This window comes from Rhopalosiphum maidis, chromosome 3 (assembly GCF_003676215.2).
Source record: "Rhopalosiphum maidis isolate BTI-1 chromosome 3, ASM367621v3, whole genome shotgun sequence".
In the NCBI taxonomy this organism is placed as follows: Eukaryota; Metazoa; Arthropoda; class Insecta; order Hemiptera; family Aphididae; genus Rhopalosiphum; species Rhopalosiphum maidis.
The window spans coordinates 60,445,992-60,465,649 of record NC_040879.1 but is presented as its reverse complement, the minus strand read 5'-3'; the positions used below and the strand labels follow the sequence as shown (position 1 = coordinate 60,465,649).

At 35.8% G+C, this 19,658-nt stretch overlaps 2 protein-coding genes across 2 annotated transcripts; one reads left to right on the top strand and one right to left on the bottom strand.

The window, feature by feature from the left end:
* Positions 1-1,201: 1,201 nt before the first annotated feature.
* LOC113557592 lies at positions 1,202-2,872 on the bottom strand. The gene has a single exon (XM_026963164.1). The coding sequence runs from the start codon at positions 2,870-2,872 to the stop codon at positions 1,202-1,204; it is 1,671 nt and encodes a 556-aa protein (XP_026818965.1).
* A 12,989-nt stretch (positions 2,873-15,861) lies between these two features.
* LOC113557591 (52 kDa repressor of the inhibitor of the protein kinase-like) lies at positions 15,862-19,212 on the top strand. The gene is made up of 4 exons (XM_026963163.1): positions 15,862-17,262; positions 17,359-18,290; positions 18,823-18,851; positions 18,980-19,212. Exons 1-4 carry the CDS (start codon positions 15,862-15,864, stop codon positions 19,210-19,212), a joined length of 2,595 nt encoding a protein of 864 aa, XP_026818964.1.
* Positions 19,213-19,658: the final 446 nt, after the last annotated feature.

Sequence of the window (19,658 nt, the reverse complement as noted above, 5' to 3'; positions counted from 1 at the left end):
CGAGGACGGATCCCTGTGGCACTCCGCTTGAGAGCTTTACCTCTTCCTGAGCTTCGCCATGGAGTATCTTCCTCTCGCAGAAGTAGTTCCTGATTACGTTTATGAGATACTCTGGTATTCTTTTGGAAACCATCGCTTGTGTTATTGATCTCCACGATGCCGAATTGAAGGCGTTAGCTACGTCAAGCGTGATCAGGACGCAGAGTTGCCTTTGATATATCGTCCCCCTTCCGGCTTCCGCTACTACCTCCATGACTTTGCTAATAGCGTCGATCGTAGATCGCCTTTTCCTGAAGCCATACTGGTTATCTGCTAGTTCTGTCTTTTCCTTAACCATGGCTTCCTCTAGGCGGTTACAGATTATTCGCTCGTACAGCTTCCCAGTTGTGTCCAGCATGCACAGGGGACGGTAGCTTGATGGTTGGTCTGCCGGTTTGTCCCCCTTCCGCAGTAACACTAATCTTGCTCGTTTCCATGGATCTGGGAAGATTCCTTCGTTTAGGCATTGGCTGTATACTTCTTGGAACATCGTCGGGTGTGTCCTGACAGCCACCTTCAGCGCTTCGTTCGGCACCCCGTCCGGTCCAGGTGCTTTCCCTGGAAGTAATCTCTTACTCGCCAATTGCACTTCTTGTAGCGTGACTGCGGGTATTGTCGCCGTCTGCCGATTTGGGTTTTCTTCTATCGCCGGATGAGTCGGGAATAGTTCAGCTATTATGGCGGGGATCATTTTCGTAGGTACCGGTTGCCGCTTACCTATTTTTCTCATAACTGTCCTGTATGGTGTCCCCCATGGGTCGCGGTCAACTTCGGCGCACAGATTCTTCCAGCAGTTTTCTTGGCTTCTCCTTATTGCTAGCCGTAGACTTTTCTTGGCTTCTTTGAATACTCGTTTTTGTTCTTCAGCGGGGCCTCTCTTTGCTGCTTTTTGGTATCGCCTTCTTGCCGTTAACGATGCCTTCCTTAGTTCGGCTATCTCATCTGTCCACCAGAATTGCGGTTTGTGGTAACTGCGTGTGGGCTTTAAACCTAACCCTAACCCTAACCTAACCTAACCTAACCTAACCTAACCTAACCTAACCCCCGCCTTGCGGCTCACTGACCAGCGCCACCGCGATGTCTTCCGCCCTCACGAACTCCCCGAGCAGGTCCTGGGCTGCCCGGCAGTGGTTCAGGTTCGTCTGCACGCACCTTAGCTCCATCACGGCTGCGGTTCCGACGACGACGCGGAGGCGGAACGGCTCGCCGGCCGCCCGGCCAACCGCTGCGACGACTCCTCCGCCACTGGCTGCATCTCGGCAGGCCCCTCCTCCACCGCTACTGTTGTACCACCGCTGTTACTTCCTCCAACGACCGAAGATGGACCGCCGCTTCCTCTTCTGCCTTCCGAGCAGCCCCGCGAGAGGTGGCTGGTGGCTCCACACCTGTAGCAGGCCCGAGGCTTTGCCGCGTTGCGGCACTCGGCGGCGAGGTGGCCCTTTTGCTGGCACCGGAAGCAGGTGGTTTGCTTCTTTTCAAGAAGCTTTACCCTGCAACGGGTCCAGCCGACCACCACCACCTTTGCCTCGGCCAGAGCGATGGCGTCGCGGAAAGGTAAATCTACCCTCGCGACGCGGTCGCCGCGGCTGCCACCGTTTTTCCTGATGGAAATTCGGTCAACGTCGGGAGCCGCGACGACTACTCCGGCCGCGCCGAGCCCTCCGACCACGTCCTCCACTTCTACCCATTCAGGGACATCCAGAAGGAGGACGGGAGTCTTCCGCTCGGGCCTTCTTACTCTGGCGGCCTCTCCTACCACCTCTCGGATCCTCCTCTCCAGGATTCTGGCTTTTTCCTCGCCTTCCACTTCGAGGAGGATTCCGCCGGCTTTGGTGCGCCTCGTAGTCACCACTTTGACCCCGAGACTTGCCAAGCTCACGGAACCAGACACCCTTTTCATGACTGCCGCCAGCGAACCCCCCTCGGCCGGGCGGTCAATGGTGACGGCTGCGGTCCTAGGGGCTCTCTGGCGAAGCAATGAGATCTTCTCCGTTGCCGGAGAAGGCTGGGCTTTGGGCCGGGACGGGGATTTCCTCTTTCCCCTTTGGACCACCTGACTCCATGTGGGCTGCTCGGATCCCTGAGGACCTCTTCGCCTCCGCTTCCTGGTATTTGGAGGTTGCTGTTGCTGCTGCTGCTGCTGCTGCTGCTGCGGCTTCTGCTGTGGTTGTTGCTGCTGCTGCTGCCGCTGGCGCTGTCGCTGTTGTGGCTTCTGCTGCGCCTGGTCTGTTGTCTGCGTCCCCGCACAGACCCTTTTGACCGGGTTGGTCCCAATCGCAATGGTCTGTGAAGAGGAACATACGCCCGTCATGCCTGCTGCCGCACCACCACTCCGGGACTGACCGCCATCGTTGACCGCCTTTGTCATGGCGTTGGCAGCCTTTGCTACCGCTTCACGGACTGAACCTATTGCTGCTACAGCAAGAAGCACCCCTTCTATAGCCGCCTTGGCTTCGATGCTTCTCACTTTAACAGACCACAGCTCGAGGTCCCTCGCTTTGGCTGTCAGGAGTTTAAGGTCTCCGTCCTGCGCCTTCAAACAGCCCCTAAGGTTTTTCCAACCGTCGGGGATGCTCATCGATCCAGCTCCAGTTGATCCTACAGTATCTTCAGTGGCTTTCCGGCCACTGGAGAGAGCCTGTTTCGCACTCCCTCCGGCAGTAGCTCTACCAGCTCCGTTGCTGGCGGTAGAAGCCTGCCTCAGCACTTCTACACTTTTGGTGCTTACGGGTGATGACGACACCTGGGGCGAGCACCGTCCCCCAACCGCCGGCTCTGGGGTCTCCGATACCCCTGAAGCAGTAACCGTTTTCTTGGTGCTTGAACTGTCCATTTTGTTTGGTGGTTGGCTAGGCCTCCACTGACGACACCAGCCTCGCGCCGTCTGTCCGGTTATCAGTCCATGGTCCAGATCTACCAGGGCACCGGGGGTCGATCAATCCCCCGATGGTGGTTTACGGTTCCTTCCGTGTCCGTTTGCTGTTGTTAGCAGGGGGACAAGACCTGCCGATACCAACCAATTAAGGTCAGGACCGGCGCAAGAGTGGAGACCTCTTAGCACCAACCAAGTGATTGGCGGTGAGCCCCCCCACCACGTCAAGGTGGGTCCCGTCGGGGGGAACCTAACCTAACCTAACCTAACCTAACATAACATATTTGGTCAATTTCAACAAGTTTTTTTCACCTATATTTTTCTTGATAACATTTTTGACTGCTTTAATCGCCACTTTGTATCCACAACCTCCAACGTTTTTTCGTTTTGCCTTCATGGCAGTAGTCACGCCCCAAGCTACAGCTTTTTCTTTTAAACTAGAATCTTTTGACTTGAACCTGTCCCAGGCTCTTTGTTCTAATATATGGTCAGCTTTGTTACGATCTGTGATAGAGTTACAAGGCTCGTATGGTATGTCGTGGTCTCGTGGTATTCGTACAGAACCATTATTAGATTTCTACAGTCTAACAACGCACACTACCATACGTATCAACTCAAAGAAGAAAAACCATTCAGAGTTGTAATTAGAAATCTACATTACACAACTCCACTAGTCGATAAAAAAAATGAACTTATTTCTCTCGGCCATAATCCAAGAAACATAACCAATGTTTTACAACGTAACACCAAACTTCCTCTCCCACTTTTCTTCATCGACCTTGAACCTAATATCAATAATAAAGACATTTTCAAAATCGACCTTCTATGTCACTCAAAAATTAAAATAGAAGAACCTCGTATAAACCACCAGCCAGTTCAATGTCTTCGCTGCAAAAACTATGGTCACACGAAATCCTATTGCAACCACCCACCAAAATGTGTTCGTTGCGGCGAACCTCATCTCTCAAACATCTGCCAGAAATCTAAAGATCTGCCAGCAAAATGCGCTCTCTGCAACGGTCCCCATCCAGCAAACTACAGAGGCTGCCCAGTCCACAAATCTGTTCAAGCTAACCAACTCGCAAGAACCAAAAACCATCCAGCTCAAGATAATTCCAATCTCACACGTAACAATTACATGTCTGGTAACAACAATATTTTAAATAATGTAAACACTACTTCAAATTCTAACTCTTTCCCTTCTATGTCATATTCTCAGGCTACCATAAAAAATAAGGCTACCGCAAATCACCCTAACGCCTCCAGTGAGGTGAATGCAGACCAATTCTCCATAAAAATATCATCCTTTATCGACGATCTAAAGTCCCTGATCACCCCCCTAATCTCTCTTTTAACCACTGTCATAGACAAGCTCATTACTTCCAACAATGCCAAATAGACGTAACAATATTAATCATCCTATCTCAATACTCCTTTGGAACTCAAATGGACTTATCCACCAAAAAAACGAACTTAAAAATTTCATTTTATATTACTCTATAGATATACTTCTTATATCCGAATCTCATCTAACTACTAACTCATCCTTCAAAATTCCTGGCTACGAAACCTACCACTGCGATCACCCTGATGGTACCGCTCATGCTGGTTCTCCAATATTGATTAAATCTATAATCAAACACTCGATTATGCCATTCTACCAAACTCCTAGTCTACAAGCCACTAATATTACATTAGTGCTTAACAATATTCCACTTACTATATCATCCATATATTGTCCACCTAATCAAAAAATAAATACTAATATTTTTACTCAATTTTTTAATTCTCTTGGAAACAACTTTCTTGTTGGGGGTGATTTTAACTGCAAACATTCCCTTTGGGGTTCAAGAGTAATAAAAACCAGAGGCCGCATATTACATAACTCCATATCAAACAAAAAACTAAAAGTTCTCTCCCCCCCTAACCCTACATATTGGCCTTCGCACAATAACAGACATCCGGACATCCTTGATTTTTTCGTCACAACTCTCCCAAATCATATCAAACACAACATAACCAACTCTCTAGATCTCTCCTCTGATTACTCTCCAGTCATCCTAACCCTAAACGATGTTTCAATAATCAGAAAAACCCACCCAACTCTTACGCCTGGTCAAACTAATTGGAAAATTTTTTCAAAAATCATCGAAAACAACATTAAGCTTACCATACCTCTGAAAACAACCTTAGATATTGACAATGCAGTCCAAACACTCTTCACCGTCATCAAAAATGCAGCTCTCGACTCATCCCCAGGTAATCCAACCCCACAAAAATCGAATAAACAGCTTCCTAATCATATAGCTCAACTACTAGCAGAAAAACGCCGAGCTCGCTCTAGATGGCAAAGATATCATCTTCAAAATGACAAAAAAACCTACAACAATCTAGCATGTTCTTTAAAAAATGTTCTCCGAAAATACAATACAGATAATTACCAACACTATTTAAATTCCATTAACAATTCAACTAACGCACTCTGGAAAGCAATAAAAAACATAACAAAACAAAAAACAAAATACCCTCATTACGCAACCCAGATAATTCACTAGCTATATCAGATCTCGACAAAGCTAACTTATTTGCCTCCGATCTCAAAAACAGATTTTCGCCTAACTCTGAAGACATCATTCTAGATCATGTAAATCTCATTGAATCAACATTATCCAATACCCTCCCCTTGTGTTTTCCAACCAAACACACCACTCCCTCTAAAATCCAGTATATAATTAAAAATCTTCCCACAAAGAAATCCCCCGGACAAGACCTTATAACCAACTCAATTATTAAACACTTACCCAAAAAAGCTATATTATTTCTAACTCATCTTTAAAACTCTATTCTCAGACTATCCTATTTCCCTGACTCTTGAAAACATTCCATTATAATTCTTATTCACAAGTCTGGAAAACCTCCGGATGCTACTTCTTCTTTCAGACCCATAAGCCTATTGCCCACTTTTTCAAAAATCCTTGAAAAAATAATTCTTAAGAGAATCTACCCAATAATCCTCGATAAAAAAATCCTTCCAAACTCCCAGTTTGGTTTTAGAAATAAACATTCTTCTCTTCACCAAATCCATAGAATAGTCGACACAATAGCTTCTTCTTTGGAACAAAAACAGTTCTGTTCAGGTGTTTTTCTAGACGTGTCCCAAGCGTTCGATCGAGTTTGGCATGGCGGCCTCTTACATAAACTTCGATTTCTACCTACCCCACTCCTCAAATCCTTTCTCGCCCATCGTTCCTTTTCAGTGCGATGTGATGACGAATTTTCTACGGTCCATCAAATTAAAACAGGTGTACCCCAAGGCAGCATTCTTGCCCCTACTCTTTATAACATATTCACGGCCGATATTCCTCACTCTAATGACACTATCTTAGCCACCTTTGCGGACGATACGGGTATAATTTCCTCAAATCTTGACATCAACTTAGCAACAATTAACCTCCAAAATCACTTACTAAAATTGCAACACTGGTTCAAATTATGGAGAATTAAGATTAATGAGAATAAATCACATAATATCACCTTTACTCTCCGCCCTAACGACAGCCCTCCGATATTCCTTAACGAAAAAATAATTCCTAAGGTAAACTCGGTCAAATATCTAGGTGTTTATCTCGATAAAAGGCTAACCTGGGCGACACACAGAAAAATTAAAAGAAAATCCCTAAACATAAAATTACATAAACTTAGACCTCTTCTCAGTTCCAATATCTCACTCTCCAATAAATTGCTAATCTACAAACAAATTATTCGCCCGGCTATGACTTATGGCATCCAACTTTGGGGCTCAGCCAAAAAATCTAACGTCAATATATTTCAAGCATTTCAATCAATTAACCTTAGGCTAATAACCAAAGCTCCGTGGTATGTTAGTAATCTTTCCTTACATAATGACCTAAAAATATGCACCATTCCTTATCTCGCCCGTATATATTATTCGAATTTCCACGCGCACACTCACAATCACCCTAACCCTCTAATTTCTAATCTTTCTTCTGCCACCATTCCCAACAATCCTCCTCGACGCCTTAAACGTAACTGGTCGCGTGATTTACTTTTGTAATCATCAGCACAAAAAAAAAAAAAAAAATTAAAAAAATTAAAAAAAACTTACAAATTAAAATCAAAAACAAATTTTTTTTTATTGAAGTAGTGTCATTGGATGCCCCCTTCTATCTCGCCCACACGTCTTGTAAATAATGTTATAAAATTTACTTATTGTATCGATGATTACAGATTGTAAATATATTGTGTTTTTAAAAAAAAAAGGTATTAAGGAGACAAAGGGACGGTAGTTTTCCGCCAAAAATTTATTTTTGTTGAGCTTGAGAATGGGGATGACATGTCCATGTTTTCATGAGTTGGGAAACACATTGCTATCCCATATCATGTTGTAAATGGTTAAGAGGTGATATATGCTGCTTTTAGGAAGGTTTTTAATGAAAGAGTAAGGTATCCCGTCGGAGCCGGGAGTTTTACTTTTTCAGTGGTGAATCTTCTAGTACTTCAATCTTCAGCGGGGAGTTGAGTAGAGTCTGATTTAGGTCGAGGGGGTCTACAGTATTGACTGAGTTGGTGTAACGTTGGGAGTATGCTATTAAATCATGGTCATAATTAACATAATTGGAGTTAATATATGGAAAATAAATTCGAAAGAATTGGCTACGTCTTTAGGAGATGAGGAAAGTTTTGAGTCTATAAGTAGATTTATAGCATTGGTTTTTTAGTCTCTTTTATTGATTTAATTTTTTCCCACAAAATGGAGGATTCAGTTTGATATGTATACTGGATACGAACTTTTTCCAACTTGAAGCCTTGCTGTTTTTTACAAGGAATCTTCTTGAGTCTTAGTAGTTTGAAAAATCTTAAGAGCTTTATTATTTTCTTTGATGGATTTTTACTACCAGGGAAACTCTGGATCTAGGTGTTTTATTAAGAGAGACCCAAATGGAAATTTTGGCGGTATCCTGAATGAAGGAGGTAAAGTTTGCAACGTCTGAGTTGATGTTTTTGCTGGAAGGCGGGGACAAATTGGACGTATTTACTTCCATAACCGACGAGAATAGGTCTCAGTTAGTTTTTTTAATTTTCCACATAAGAGGGTAATTTAAGTGTGATCTGTCAAGAGTCAGTGTCATCGATATTTTTAAAGAAATATGATCGCTGTAATATATATCAGGAAGAGTGTTCCAATCCAATTTATGAGAGAGTCAAGCGCTAGTGATGGCGAGGTCTATAACTGATTGATGACCGTTAGAAGGATTTATTCTAGTGGGTTGTTCATTATTTAATATTATGAGATTGTCATTTGAGACCAGCTCTTCAATTATTTTACCTCTAAGATCCGTCTTATACGAACCTCAAGTTTCACTATGGCTGTTAAAATCGCCAACAATTATGAACGAGTTAATCTATTAATTTTGAAGGGAATGTTATATTTAATCATCCAGTTGTAATCCACTTCTTAATTGTTGATGTTCGAAATATTCCACCATCACTATTTCTACCAGCATAGCCAGTTTCGATAGTAGAGAAAAAACCATCTGCATAACTACATGCCATTATTACTATCGAATGATACATTTTAAAGTTGAAATTAGTTGATTCACTGTCTGGTAATTTTTCGATTCGTATGTGCTTACCGTCTAATGCACCCAAACAGTTTGTTAAATTCCAGAGTGAATAGAAATGTTGAGCTACTTAACTTAACAGGCTTACTCAATAAAAGTGATGGTGTTTCTATGTTTATTAGAGATGATATACATGTCTTAAATACAAATAAACACATGATTAATAATTGTAATGCTCTAGAAGTATCACTAATTATTAGAGGTAAACATCTAATAGTATGTGGTATTTATAGATCACCCTACGATAATATATATAACTTTTTAATTCATTTCACTTTATATTTATCTAAATTTAATAAAAAAAAATGTGTAATTATGTGTGGAGATTTCAATATTAATATCTTAGACAATAATATAAATACTATTGAGTACCTTAATACTTTGGCCAGTCACTGCTTTATATCGTGTATAAATGGATATACTAGAGTATTAAATAAATCAGCCACCTGTATTGATCATATTTTTGTGAAAAATATTGAAATAGATAAAATTGATCCTATAATACTTAAATGTGATATTACAGGTCACTTTGCTACCATTATCAATATAGACACGGGTAAAATAAATAATGCTCATATTAATAAATTTATATTAATAAAAAAGCTTTTGTTCAAGCTTCAATTTTTTTGACCCCTATTACGTAAGCAGAAATAATAAAATATGTCTCAGCAATAAAACCTAATAATTCATTCTCTGACTGTGGGATAATAAATGCAGTTTTGTAAAATACTATTAACAATATTATTTTTCCTATTCAATATATTTTCAATCAAATAATCTCGACAGGTGTTTATCCAATCTTATTTAAAAAGTGCATTGTAATACCGTTGTATAAAACTGGTGATACCCAATATTGTGGAAATTACAGACCTATTCATTGTCATTAACTCTATCTAAAATGTTTGAAAAATGTCTGAAGTCCAAATTATTAAATTTTTTAAATAGACATAATTTTTTCTCTAGTAATCAATTTGGTTTTCTAGCAGGAAAATCAACCATGGATCCTCTGCTGATTTTTAATAAATTTGTTTATCACGAGAAACTAGATAGTAATAATAAAGTGATGGGGATCTTCCTTGATATTCAAAAAACTTTTGATTCAGTGAACCACGATATCTTAATAAAAAAAACTTTTCAAATCATAGAACACAGACTGTCAGATTAAGGGCTAGTTCACATGAGAGGCGTTAAACGCGCGTCGACATTGTTACCACTGTTCATATGTTTACTGAATTTACGCGCTAAGCGCGCGCTTATACCGTAATCCAGGCACCGGCAACCCGCGGGCCGCATGCGGCCCTCGGAACTTTTTGCTGCGGCCCTCCAAATATAATTCATGGTGTTTAAAATTTTAATTTTGTAGCTTAAATTGTTATAAATAATATTTAATCATGACTATTGTATAACAATGAGAGATAAGCTATGATCGAGAACGTAATCTAATCGTATATAATGTATATATCGTCGATTACGACAAATACGTATCTGGTTATGGCCTTAGTGCAGTTCGTTTCGAAACATTCCAACGTGAAGTTTAAATTTCAACTGTTTTACAATAACCTATCAATTCAATGTCAAAAAAACGTAAAATTAGTGATGAACATCGTACATTCAAAGAATCATGGACGGATTTATATTTTTTTATCGAAAATAAACGTAAACTGTTATGTTTAATTTGCCAAAAAACCATTTTATCTGTAAAAGAGTATAATGTTAAACGTCACTACGAAACAGAGCATAAATTAAAATTTGACACTCTCACTAGTGATCTTAGACAGATTAAAATAAATAATTTTAAAAGTTCATTAAATATTCAACAAAATAGTTTTAAATTACAACATAATCAAAATTAATCAGAAGTACGAACTAGTTTCGTAGTTGCTGAAATGATAACCAAGTGTAATCGTCCATTCAACGACTCCGAATTTATAAAATAATGTATGTTAGCCGTTGTAAATGAAATATGCCCTGAGAAAAAAAAACAATTTGAAGACATCAGTCTCTCAGCTAGGACCTGTGTTAGACGTACCGAAGAGTTAAGAACAAATTTAATGTTCAAACTGAAAAAAAAAGTTTCTAAATTTGATTGTTTTTCTATCGCAACTGACGAAAGTACTGATGTTTGTGATACTGCTCAATTAATAATATTTATTCGAGGAATTTATTTTAATTTTAATATTTCTGAAGAATTAGCTGAATTATGTAGTTTGAAGGGAACTACAACGGGAGAAGACTTATTTATCGAAATTGACAAAACATTTAAAAAACTTGATTTAAGTTGGAACAAACTAGTTAGTGTTACTACAGACGGTGGTAGAAATATGAGTGGAATTAATAAAGGATTAATTGGGAGAATAAATGCGAAAATGGTGGAAGAAAGATATGAAGCACCTATGATATTTCATTGCATCATACATCAAGAGGCATTATGTAGTATAATTACATACGCAAAAATGCTCTGGCACATCGTCAATTTAAAATATTTTTGGAAAAATGCGAGGCTGAATATGGGGATGTAATATATTTTTCCGAAGTAAGGGGGTTGAGTAGAGGTGTGGTTTTGAAAAAGTTTTTTATTTTACGAAATGAAATAAATATTTTTATGTCAGAAAAAGGTAAAAATGTACCAGAATTATCAAATGAAAAGTGGGTTCTTAATCTGGCTTTTTTAACTGATATAACAACTTTATTGAATGAACTGAATACGAAACTGGAAGGTAAAGATAAATTGTTGTCAGATATGTATTCAAATATAAAATCATTTCAAGTGAAATTAAAATTATTACACAAACATATTAATGAACAGCACTTGGATCATTTCGTATGTTGTAAAATTGTATTAGATTCAACCAAATCAACTTTAAATTGAGAAACTACAAAAATTAATTTTTTAAATATAATTGAAAACCTACAAAATGAATTTTCAATACGATTTTCTGATTTTTACGTACAAGAGAATAAAATCAAATTGTTTCAAAACCCTTTTTCTGTCGACATTGACGATGTTGAATCTAATTTACAGATGGAAGTCATAGAATTGCAAAACAACGATATTCTTAAAAATGGTTTTAAAGAAAGTAATGACCTAAAAAAATTTTATTCAAGTCTTTTTGAAATAGATTTTAAAGGCATTAAAAGTTTTCCTAAAAAAATGATTACTGCTTTCGGTAGCACATATATTTGTGAGCAGACATTCTCAATACTTAAATTTCGAAAAAATAAATATTGTTCACGGTTAAGCGATGAACACTTGAATGCTGTTTTAAGGATATCAACATCCAATATAAAAGCGGATATAAACGAATTGGCGGGAAAAATTCAACTTCAAAAATCACACTAGTAACTTAATATTTGTATACTAAAATGCATTCAAGAATTAATTAATTAATAATTATTTTTAAACTTTTAAATTTTCTCTACTAATGTATTTAATTAAAAATTTGTTAATAAGGACAACCTCAATGTTAAACTCGTAATATGTTTGTTGCTATCTGTAAATATATTAAACCGAAACAAATTATGGCCCGTGTAGGCAAAAAGGTTGCCGAACACTGCCTTAGTCAATCGAGTATTGTATTCTGTCGAAGATGGATGTTGCAGATGCAATTTGTTTATGGATACTGTATTGAAGAGGACAGCGTCGTGGACAAAAAGCACGAAAATATTGGGTTCATCCTATTTTACAAAATAGACTTACCTCAAGCTTATACATTACGCTTTATCCGAGTCTTAGGAATTATGAACCTAAATTTTTCAACTACTTCAGAATGTCAATTCAATCTTTTTATGACTTGTTGGAACTAATAAAGGGAGAACTTACTCCTGATGAAAGTGCAATGAGGTATTGCATTTCACCTAAAGTAAAACTTATAATAACTCTGAGGTATGTACTTTAATTTTTATTCTACAAACATAACAAATTACTTTAACTTGAAATATACTTTGAAACTAAAACATTTTTAAAAATTAAAACTTATTTATTAATGATTTTTACATATTTAATATTAAAAATTGTATTTAATACTTTTTAAACTAAAAACTTGTTAATAATTTTCTTCGAATAAATCCATAATTGATTATTGAGAAACTTCATTGACATTTGATGGTGTTGGAGAAGGTGAAGATAATGAAGTCAATTGATGTTGATAATTGTTTTTCTCTATAGTAGTATAATCTTGATGTCTGCGTGCGGGTGTGTCATATGATGTAGTAGTATCATAGTTTGGGTATACAATGTTAGTAGGCATGTATTGATGATTATACATTGGAGAGTGATATCTACTAGGTGGTGATATTGTTTGATTTTGTAGTATTAAATTATATATATATATATATCAATTTTAAGTTTCAGACGTTTGGTTTCTGGTACCTTTTTGATATCTTTTAATAAGGACAAACAAAATAGTTTGTCTTCATCATCTTCTTGTTTTTCTGGAACTTGCTTTCTAGTAAATTAGCAAAATGCTCGTCAGCTGGGCTAAGTTTTAATTTTTTTGTGCTTCTATATTGGACGTTATTAGGAGATTTAAAACTCTCATTTTCATCATTTGTATCGACAGATCTTTTTGAATTTTCGTCGTTTGCGCAGAAACTACTTTCAGTAATATTTTTTTCAATCGATTTTTGCAAAAATCTTAATCTCCCAAAATGTATACAGGGTGCGGCGTAATGGACTCCCATATTTCAAATAATCATTAGCGCGTAATTAAACTGATTAGATTAAAGTGGTTTATTTCGCTAGATTAGATTATTAATAAGGTTTTTAGTCGTCACCATGCCGTGGTCTGGTGAACAACGTGGTTTCGTTATTGAGGTATTTTTCAAAAACGCTGAATGTGTGATTGCGACACAGAGAGCATTTCACACTCGGTTCAGTTTGAATCCAAACGAAAGTGTCCCTGATCGGAAAACGATTTTGAATTGGGTACAAAATTTAAGAGCAACGGGATCTACAATGCCTAAAAAACCGGTTGGACGTCCCAAGTCCGTGAGAACACCGGAAAACATTGCCGCAGTAAGGACATCGATAGAGCAGTCTCCGTCGCGTTCTGCTCGGAAACATGCCTCTGCTTCGGGATATCGGATCGGACGGTAAGGCGAATTTTGCACTGTGATCTTAAATTACACCCATATAAGATTATGGTAACTCAGGAATTAAGTCCAACAGATTGGGGAAAACGAAAAGATTGCTGTAATGCAATCCTTACAGTTGTGCCTCCCAACGGTATTGTGTGGAGTAGCGACGAAGCACATTTCCACATTTCTGGCACAGTGAACAAACAAAATTTTCGTTATTGGACTGCTGAAAACCCTCTAAAAATACACCAACGACCTCTTCATAGTCCTAAAGTAACAGTTTGGTGTGCTTTGTCCTCAGTAGGCATCGTGGGGCCTTATTTTTTTGAAGAGGGTGGTGTTACAGTTACTGTGACTTCCAAACGGTACTGCGAGATGTTGGAGAACTTTTTACGCCCGAAAATCGAAGAGTACGAAAATAATGATGTCTTCTGGTTTCAACAGGATGGGGCCACAGCTCATACAGCCCGTTGTTCTCGTGCTGTATTGCAAAAAATGCTTCCTGGTCGCTTGATCTCCTTAAGGGAAAACATTACATAGCCTCCTCGCTCCCCTGATTTGAGCCCATGTGATTATTTCTTATGGGGATACCTCAAAGCTGAAGTTTTCAAACATCGACCAAGAACCATTGAAGAACTAAAAGAGGCCATCCGTCAAGAAATCTCCGCGATTCCACTCGATATGCTGGCGAAAGTGATGGAAAACTTTCGAGAACGGCTCCATATGTGCGTTGCTCGTCAAGACAATCATTTAGACGATATAATTTTTAAAAAATAATTTAAAAAAAACTTTATATAATATAGTTTTTAAAAATAAAAATTTTTTTTCTTTATCTTGTATCTTTTTTTTTAATTCACTTCGGAAATGTGGGAGTCCATTACGCCGCACCCTGTACATGTAGGTTTTTTAAATGCTCCCGATCCTGATTTAACAATTTTAACTTTCTTTGATTACCTTACATAGTTATCACGAAGACTTTTGCATTTTTTTTTGTAATGTTGCTCCTATAATGGATAAAAATATCATGAATTTAAAAATTAATAGGTATTACGGATTTTACAAATACTTAGCAAGTGGGTGTTCTATTAGTGAGTTACACTATGAATATAAGATTGGAAAGTCTACTGCGTCTGGTATTATTCATCGTGTTTGTGAAGTGATTTGGAAAAAATTGAAAAATATGGTCATGCCGGAACCCACTAAGGATAAGAGGATAGAAATTTCTAAAGGATTTGAAATACATGCAAAATTTCCAAACTGCATTGGAGCACTAGACGGGAATCGCATACGTATGATACAACCACAAAATTCTGGTTCGCTTTATTATAATTATAAACATTTTTTTTTCGCTTGTTTTATTGGCATTATGTGATGCTAACTATTGTTTTACTTGGGTGGACACTGGTGCTTATAATAAGAATAGTGACTCAGGAATTTTCGAAGAATCCACTTTATATTCAAAACTAACTGAAAAAACGTTGAATATTCCTGATCCAAGTCCTATTAACAATTCAGATGAAACTATACTGCCATACATCATAGTAGCTGATGAAGCTTTCGGTATGTTAGATAACTTAATGAGACCATACGGTGAAAAGTTATTATCGTACGAAAAAAAAATTTTTGACTATCGCTTAACTTTAGCACGAAGATACATTGAGTGCAGGGGCGGATCCAGGGGGGTGGCGCAGGGGGCGCGCGCCACCCCCTCGGCTTTTATTTAGTTGAAAAATTACATTTAAAAATACAATAGTTTAAATTTAAATACAATTTAAAAATTGTAAAATGTTTTTATGAAATTATTGTGTGTAAGCATAATGACGTACTTTTTAATAAATAATAATGAGACGTATTTTTATATCCCAAATCGCCGGATGGCGGTTTGAGATTATTTCTAGTTTCTACATGTGTAGTGTTTATATATTATTATTAATATTATCTTGATAAGTATTTGAATTATATCTAAAAATAAATATTCCATTCAGATTATTTTGTATAGATATCTATACATATAATATTTCACTATTCATCAGATTACAATTTAAATTATACAACAACAACAATATCTGATTTTCTTCGTATTGTGTACAAGTGTACAAAAAATAGTTTCAGTATTGAACTAGCTGTTCTATGTCGTGGTTACCTATATTTATGTTAAATTATTTCTTAATGGTTATATTAACGGTATAATAATATATTATATAATATTAACGGTATATTTCTAAACCTATAATGGACAAATTTGTTATCAAAAAAAAAATTAAGTTGCATGAAACCCATGAAAGTGTCACATCAACAGAAGAAGTGGATACTTTAACTCCAAGTTTGTCGTTCAATAGTTTATTGACTTCTGCTTCGACGAGCTCAATAGAATCGCAACGTATTATTAATGATAATAATGATACTACTACTTCATCGGAAAGTTATGATATTGGTAACTATATAGACCACATATATTCTATTAATGATTTTACTAAATTTATGATTCTTAAAAATCATTGGGTCCCTCCAAAACATTATATATTTCCTTTTTCTGTACATAACAAACGCAATAGAGAAGAAAAGCGACGTCCTAATCATCAGCATTTATCTAATTATTCTTGGTTAGTTTATTCCGATGTGAAAAAAGGACTTTTTTGCAAAAATTGCGCCATTTTTACTAATGATATTCTAGTAGGTGGTCAAAAAACAATATCTGTTAAAAAATTGGTGACAGAACCCCTTATAAAATTTGCTAATTTATTAGGAAAACATGGAGACTTAGACTGCCATTCTCAAACTCAGTATCATAAGTTGGCAATAGTTAAAAGTGAATCATTTATTCAAGTATATAAAAATCCATCTTATGATATTCGGAATCAGGTTGAAACTTCACGTAAACAACAGGCTATTGAAAATAGAGAAAGACTTGTTCCAATAATAAAAACTTTAATTTTACATGGACAACAGAATATACCTATAAGAGGCCATCGTGATGATGGTTCATTACTTAATACAAATAATAGTCCTGTTGCAACTGAAGGAAATTTTCGTTCATTACTAAGATTCCGAATAGATAGTGGGGATAAAGTTTTGGAAAATCATTTAATGACAGCTAAAAATAATGCTACTTATATTAGTAAAACATCAACAAATGAGTTAATAAATCATTGTGGTAATGAAGTTCTTTCTATTTTATTAAATAGAATACATAAGGCAAAATATTACTGTGTTTTATTTGATGAAACAACTGATGTATCTCACATATCCCAACTTAGTATATCAATTAGATATATTTATGAAAATACAGTCAGAGAAGATTTTATTGGTTTTGTTGATCTTTATAAGGACAATTATAGTGCAGATGCTCTTGATTTGGATATAGATAATGAAAGTAACACATTAGATTTACAACAGTCAGAACCAACTATTACAGGAGAAATACTTGGTTCAACAGTTGTAAAAAAGTTGAAAAGTGTGGGACTAGATTTAAAATTATGTGTAGGAATCGGTTGTGATGGTTGCAGTGTTAATATGTCGACAATATGTGGAGCAGCAATTACTATACAAAAATCTGCCAAGAATGCTTTAATATGTCCGTGTTTAAATCATTCATTGAATAATAATTTATCTAGATCAAATAAGATTCAAAGTGTAAGAAACGCTATTGGAACTATACAAGAAATAATAAAGTTTTTCAATGTTTCAGCTAAAAGAAATTTTATTTTAAAAAAACATTTAGGGTATCAGCTGACTAGTCACTGCATAACTCGCTGGATTGAGAGGCATGATTCTGTATTACAATTTATAAATGACCTTCCAATTATATTGAAAAGTTTAACTGAAATTTCTACATGGTATGATATATCTACTTCATCAAAAGCCAATTCATTGTGTAAAACTATACAAGACAGTGAATTTGTTATGTGTATTTTCTCTTTAAATGACATAATGTGTCTAACACGACCTTTAAGTATATTACTCCAAACTAAAAATTTAGACCTTTTTTCTGCTACTACTAAAATAAAAGAACTTAGAGAAGTACTAAGTACAAAACGAAACGATGCAAATCAGTGCTTTAATATTATATATAATAATGTTGTTGAAATGATGTCAAAATTAGGCACTGAACTAAAACTTCCAAGGACTACTAAAAGGCAGACTTACAGAAATAATATTGAAGTCAACCCAGAAGACAGTCAAGGTTACTGGAGAATATCAATTTATATTCCTATTTTAGATGAAGTAATAAAAGATTTTGATAATAGGTTTTCTAGTGATAATATGCAATGCTTTAATCTTAATTTTTTGATGCCATTGAATCTCATGAAATGTTTCAAAAACACTGAACAGTTAAATCAATCAATTAAAGACATTTCTAATCAATATAGTGAGTTATTTGGTGAATCTATATTTTCTATTGAACAAAAACTAAAAGGAGAATTAAATCTATTTGAAAATAAATTAAAATCAGATACTGACCTCACAACTATAACATCAGCTATAACATTTCTAGACAAGCTTGATTGTGACTATTTTCCAGTATTTTCTTTATTTATTAAAATTCTAATCACTCTCCCAATATCTATTGCTACAGCAGAAAGAAGCTTTTCTTCTCTACGTTTACTAAAAACATGGTTAAGATCTAGAATGAGCGAAGAAAGGTTAACTGGTCTAGCTTTGTTATACATTCACAAAAATATTGATATTCATAATAATATTGAGAATATCATTAATAGATTTGCTAATGATAAAAATAGAAAATTGGACTTTATTTTGTAATTTTATTAACTGTACAATGATTATTTTATAATATTAAGCACCTATATATGAAGTTATAATAACAATAACAACTATTTTGTTTTCTGTTTTGTTTTATTGATTATTTAATATAAAATAAAGTTTTATACCTACTTGAATTAAACTGTGATTAATTTTATTTGAGTGTAAGTTAGTTCAAAATGATAAATTGGTAACACATTTATATATAATAGTAAGTATGTGGTACCTATTTAAAGTATATTAATACTTAAATTAATTATTGCTTAAGTAAAGTATTTATTTTATCATAAATAGTAATTATGATTCATTATTTTTATATACCTACTTCTTATCCCTACCTATCTTTATTACATTTTTAGATATAAATAAAATCATAAACATATTTGGGAAAATACTTTTAATTTTACATAAATATAATTTTAACTTACATAGAAAGTTTGACGAAAAATCGGAAGACCAATGTAATTGGTCCACATAAATGTCTACAAAATGTGCGCCCCCCCCCACAGAAAATTCCTGGATCCGCCCCTGATTGAGTGTACTTTTAGTATGATCAGTAATAAATGGCGTATATTATATCGTCCATTAGACGTAGACATCGATTTTGCAGAATATATTGTGAAAGCAATTTGCGTACTCCACAATTATGTAAGAACACGAGATAGCTGCAGTTATGAGGATACATTTTTTACAGCACCCCTATCAAATTTAACTGGAGCTACAACTGGATGCGTTATACGAGTAGCAGATAATGTTCGAGCCAAATGTATGGATTATTTCACTAATGAAGGAAGTGTCGAATGGCAAAACCGTATGATATAAATTTATACATAGGTACAAACTATTTTAATAGTTATATTAATTTTTAGTAGTAAATAGATATACAGCAATATATATAAAACTTTATTTTAAAAACAAACAATATGTATTTTTTTTTTAATAATAGTTTTGAATAATTAATTTATGTATAGAATTTTTTTCCAAAAAATAATATGAAACAAAATAAATTATGTCTATATTATATATTTAATTGAATTTAAATTTTATATCAAATTATAAAATACAAAATAGTTAATAATACTTACTATGGAATTTTTTTTCTTTCTTCGGTATCACTTGGGTCACTAAAAATAAGAACAATTTCTTCCCAAGCCTTTCTTTTACTAATTTTATTTGAATATTCACTACTTGTTATATCCAAAATTGGGGGTATTTTTTCAATTTCGTTAATGAATAAATCAGTATCAAATTCCTCACTATCCATTTTT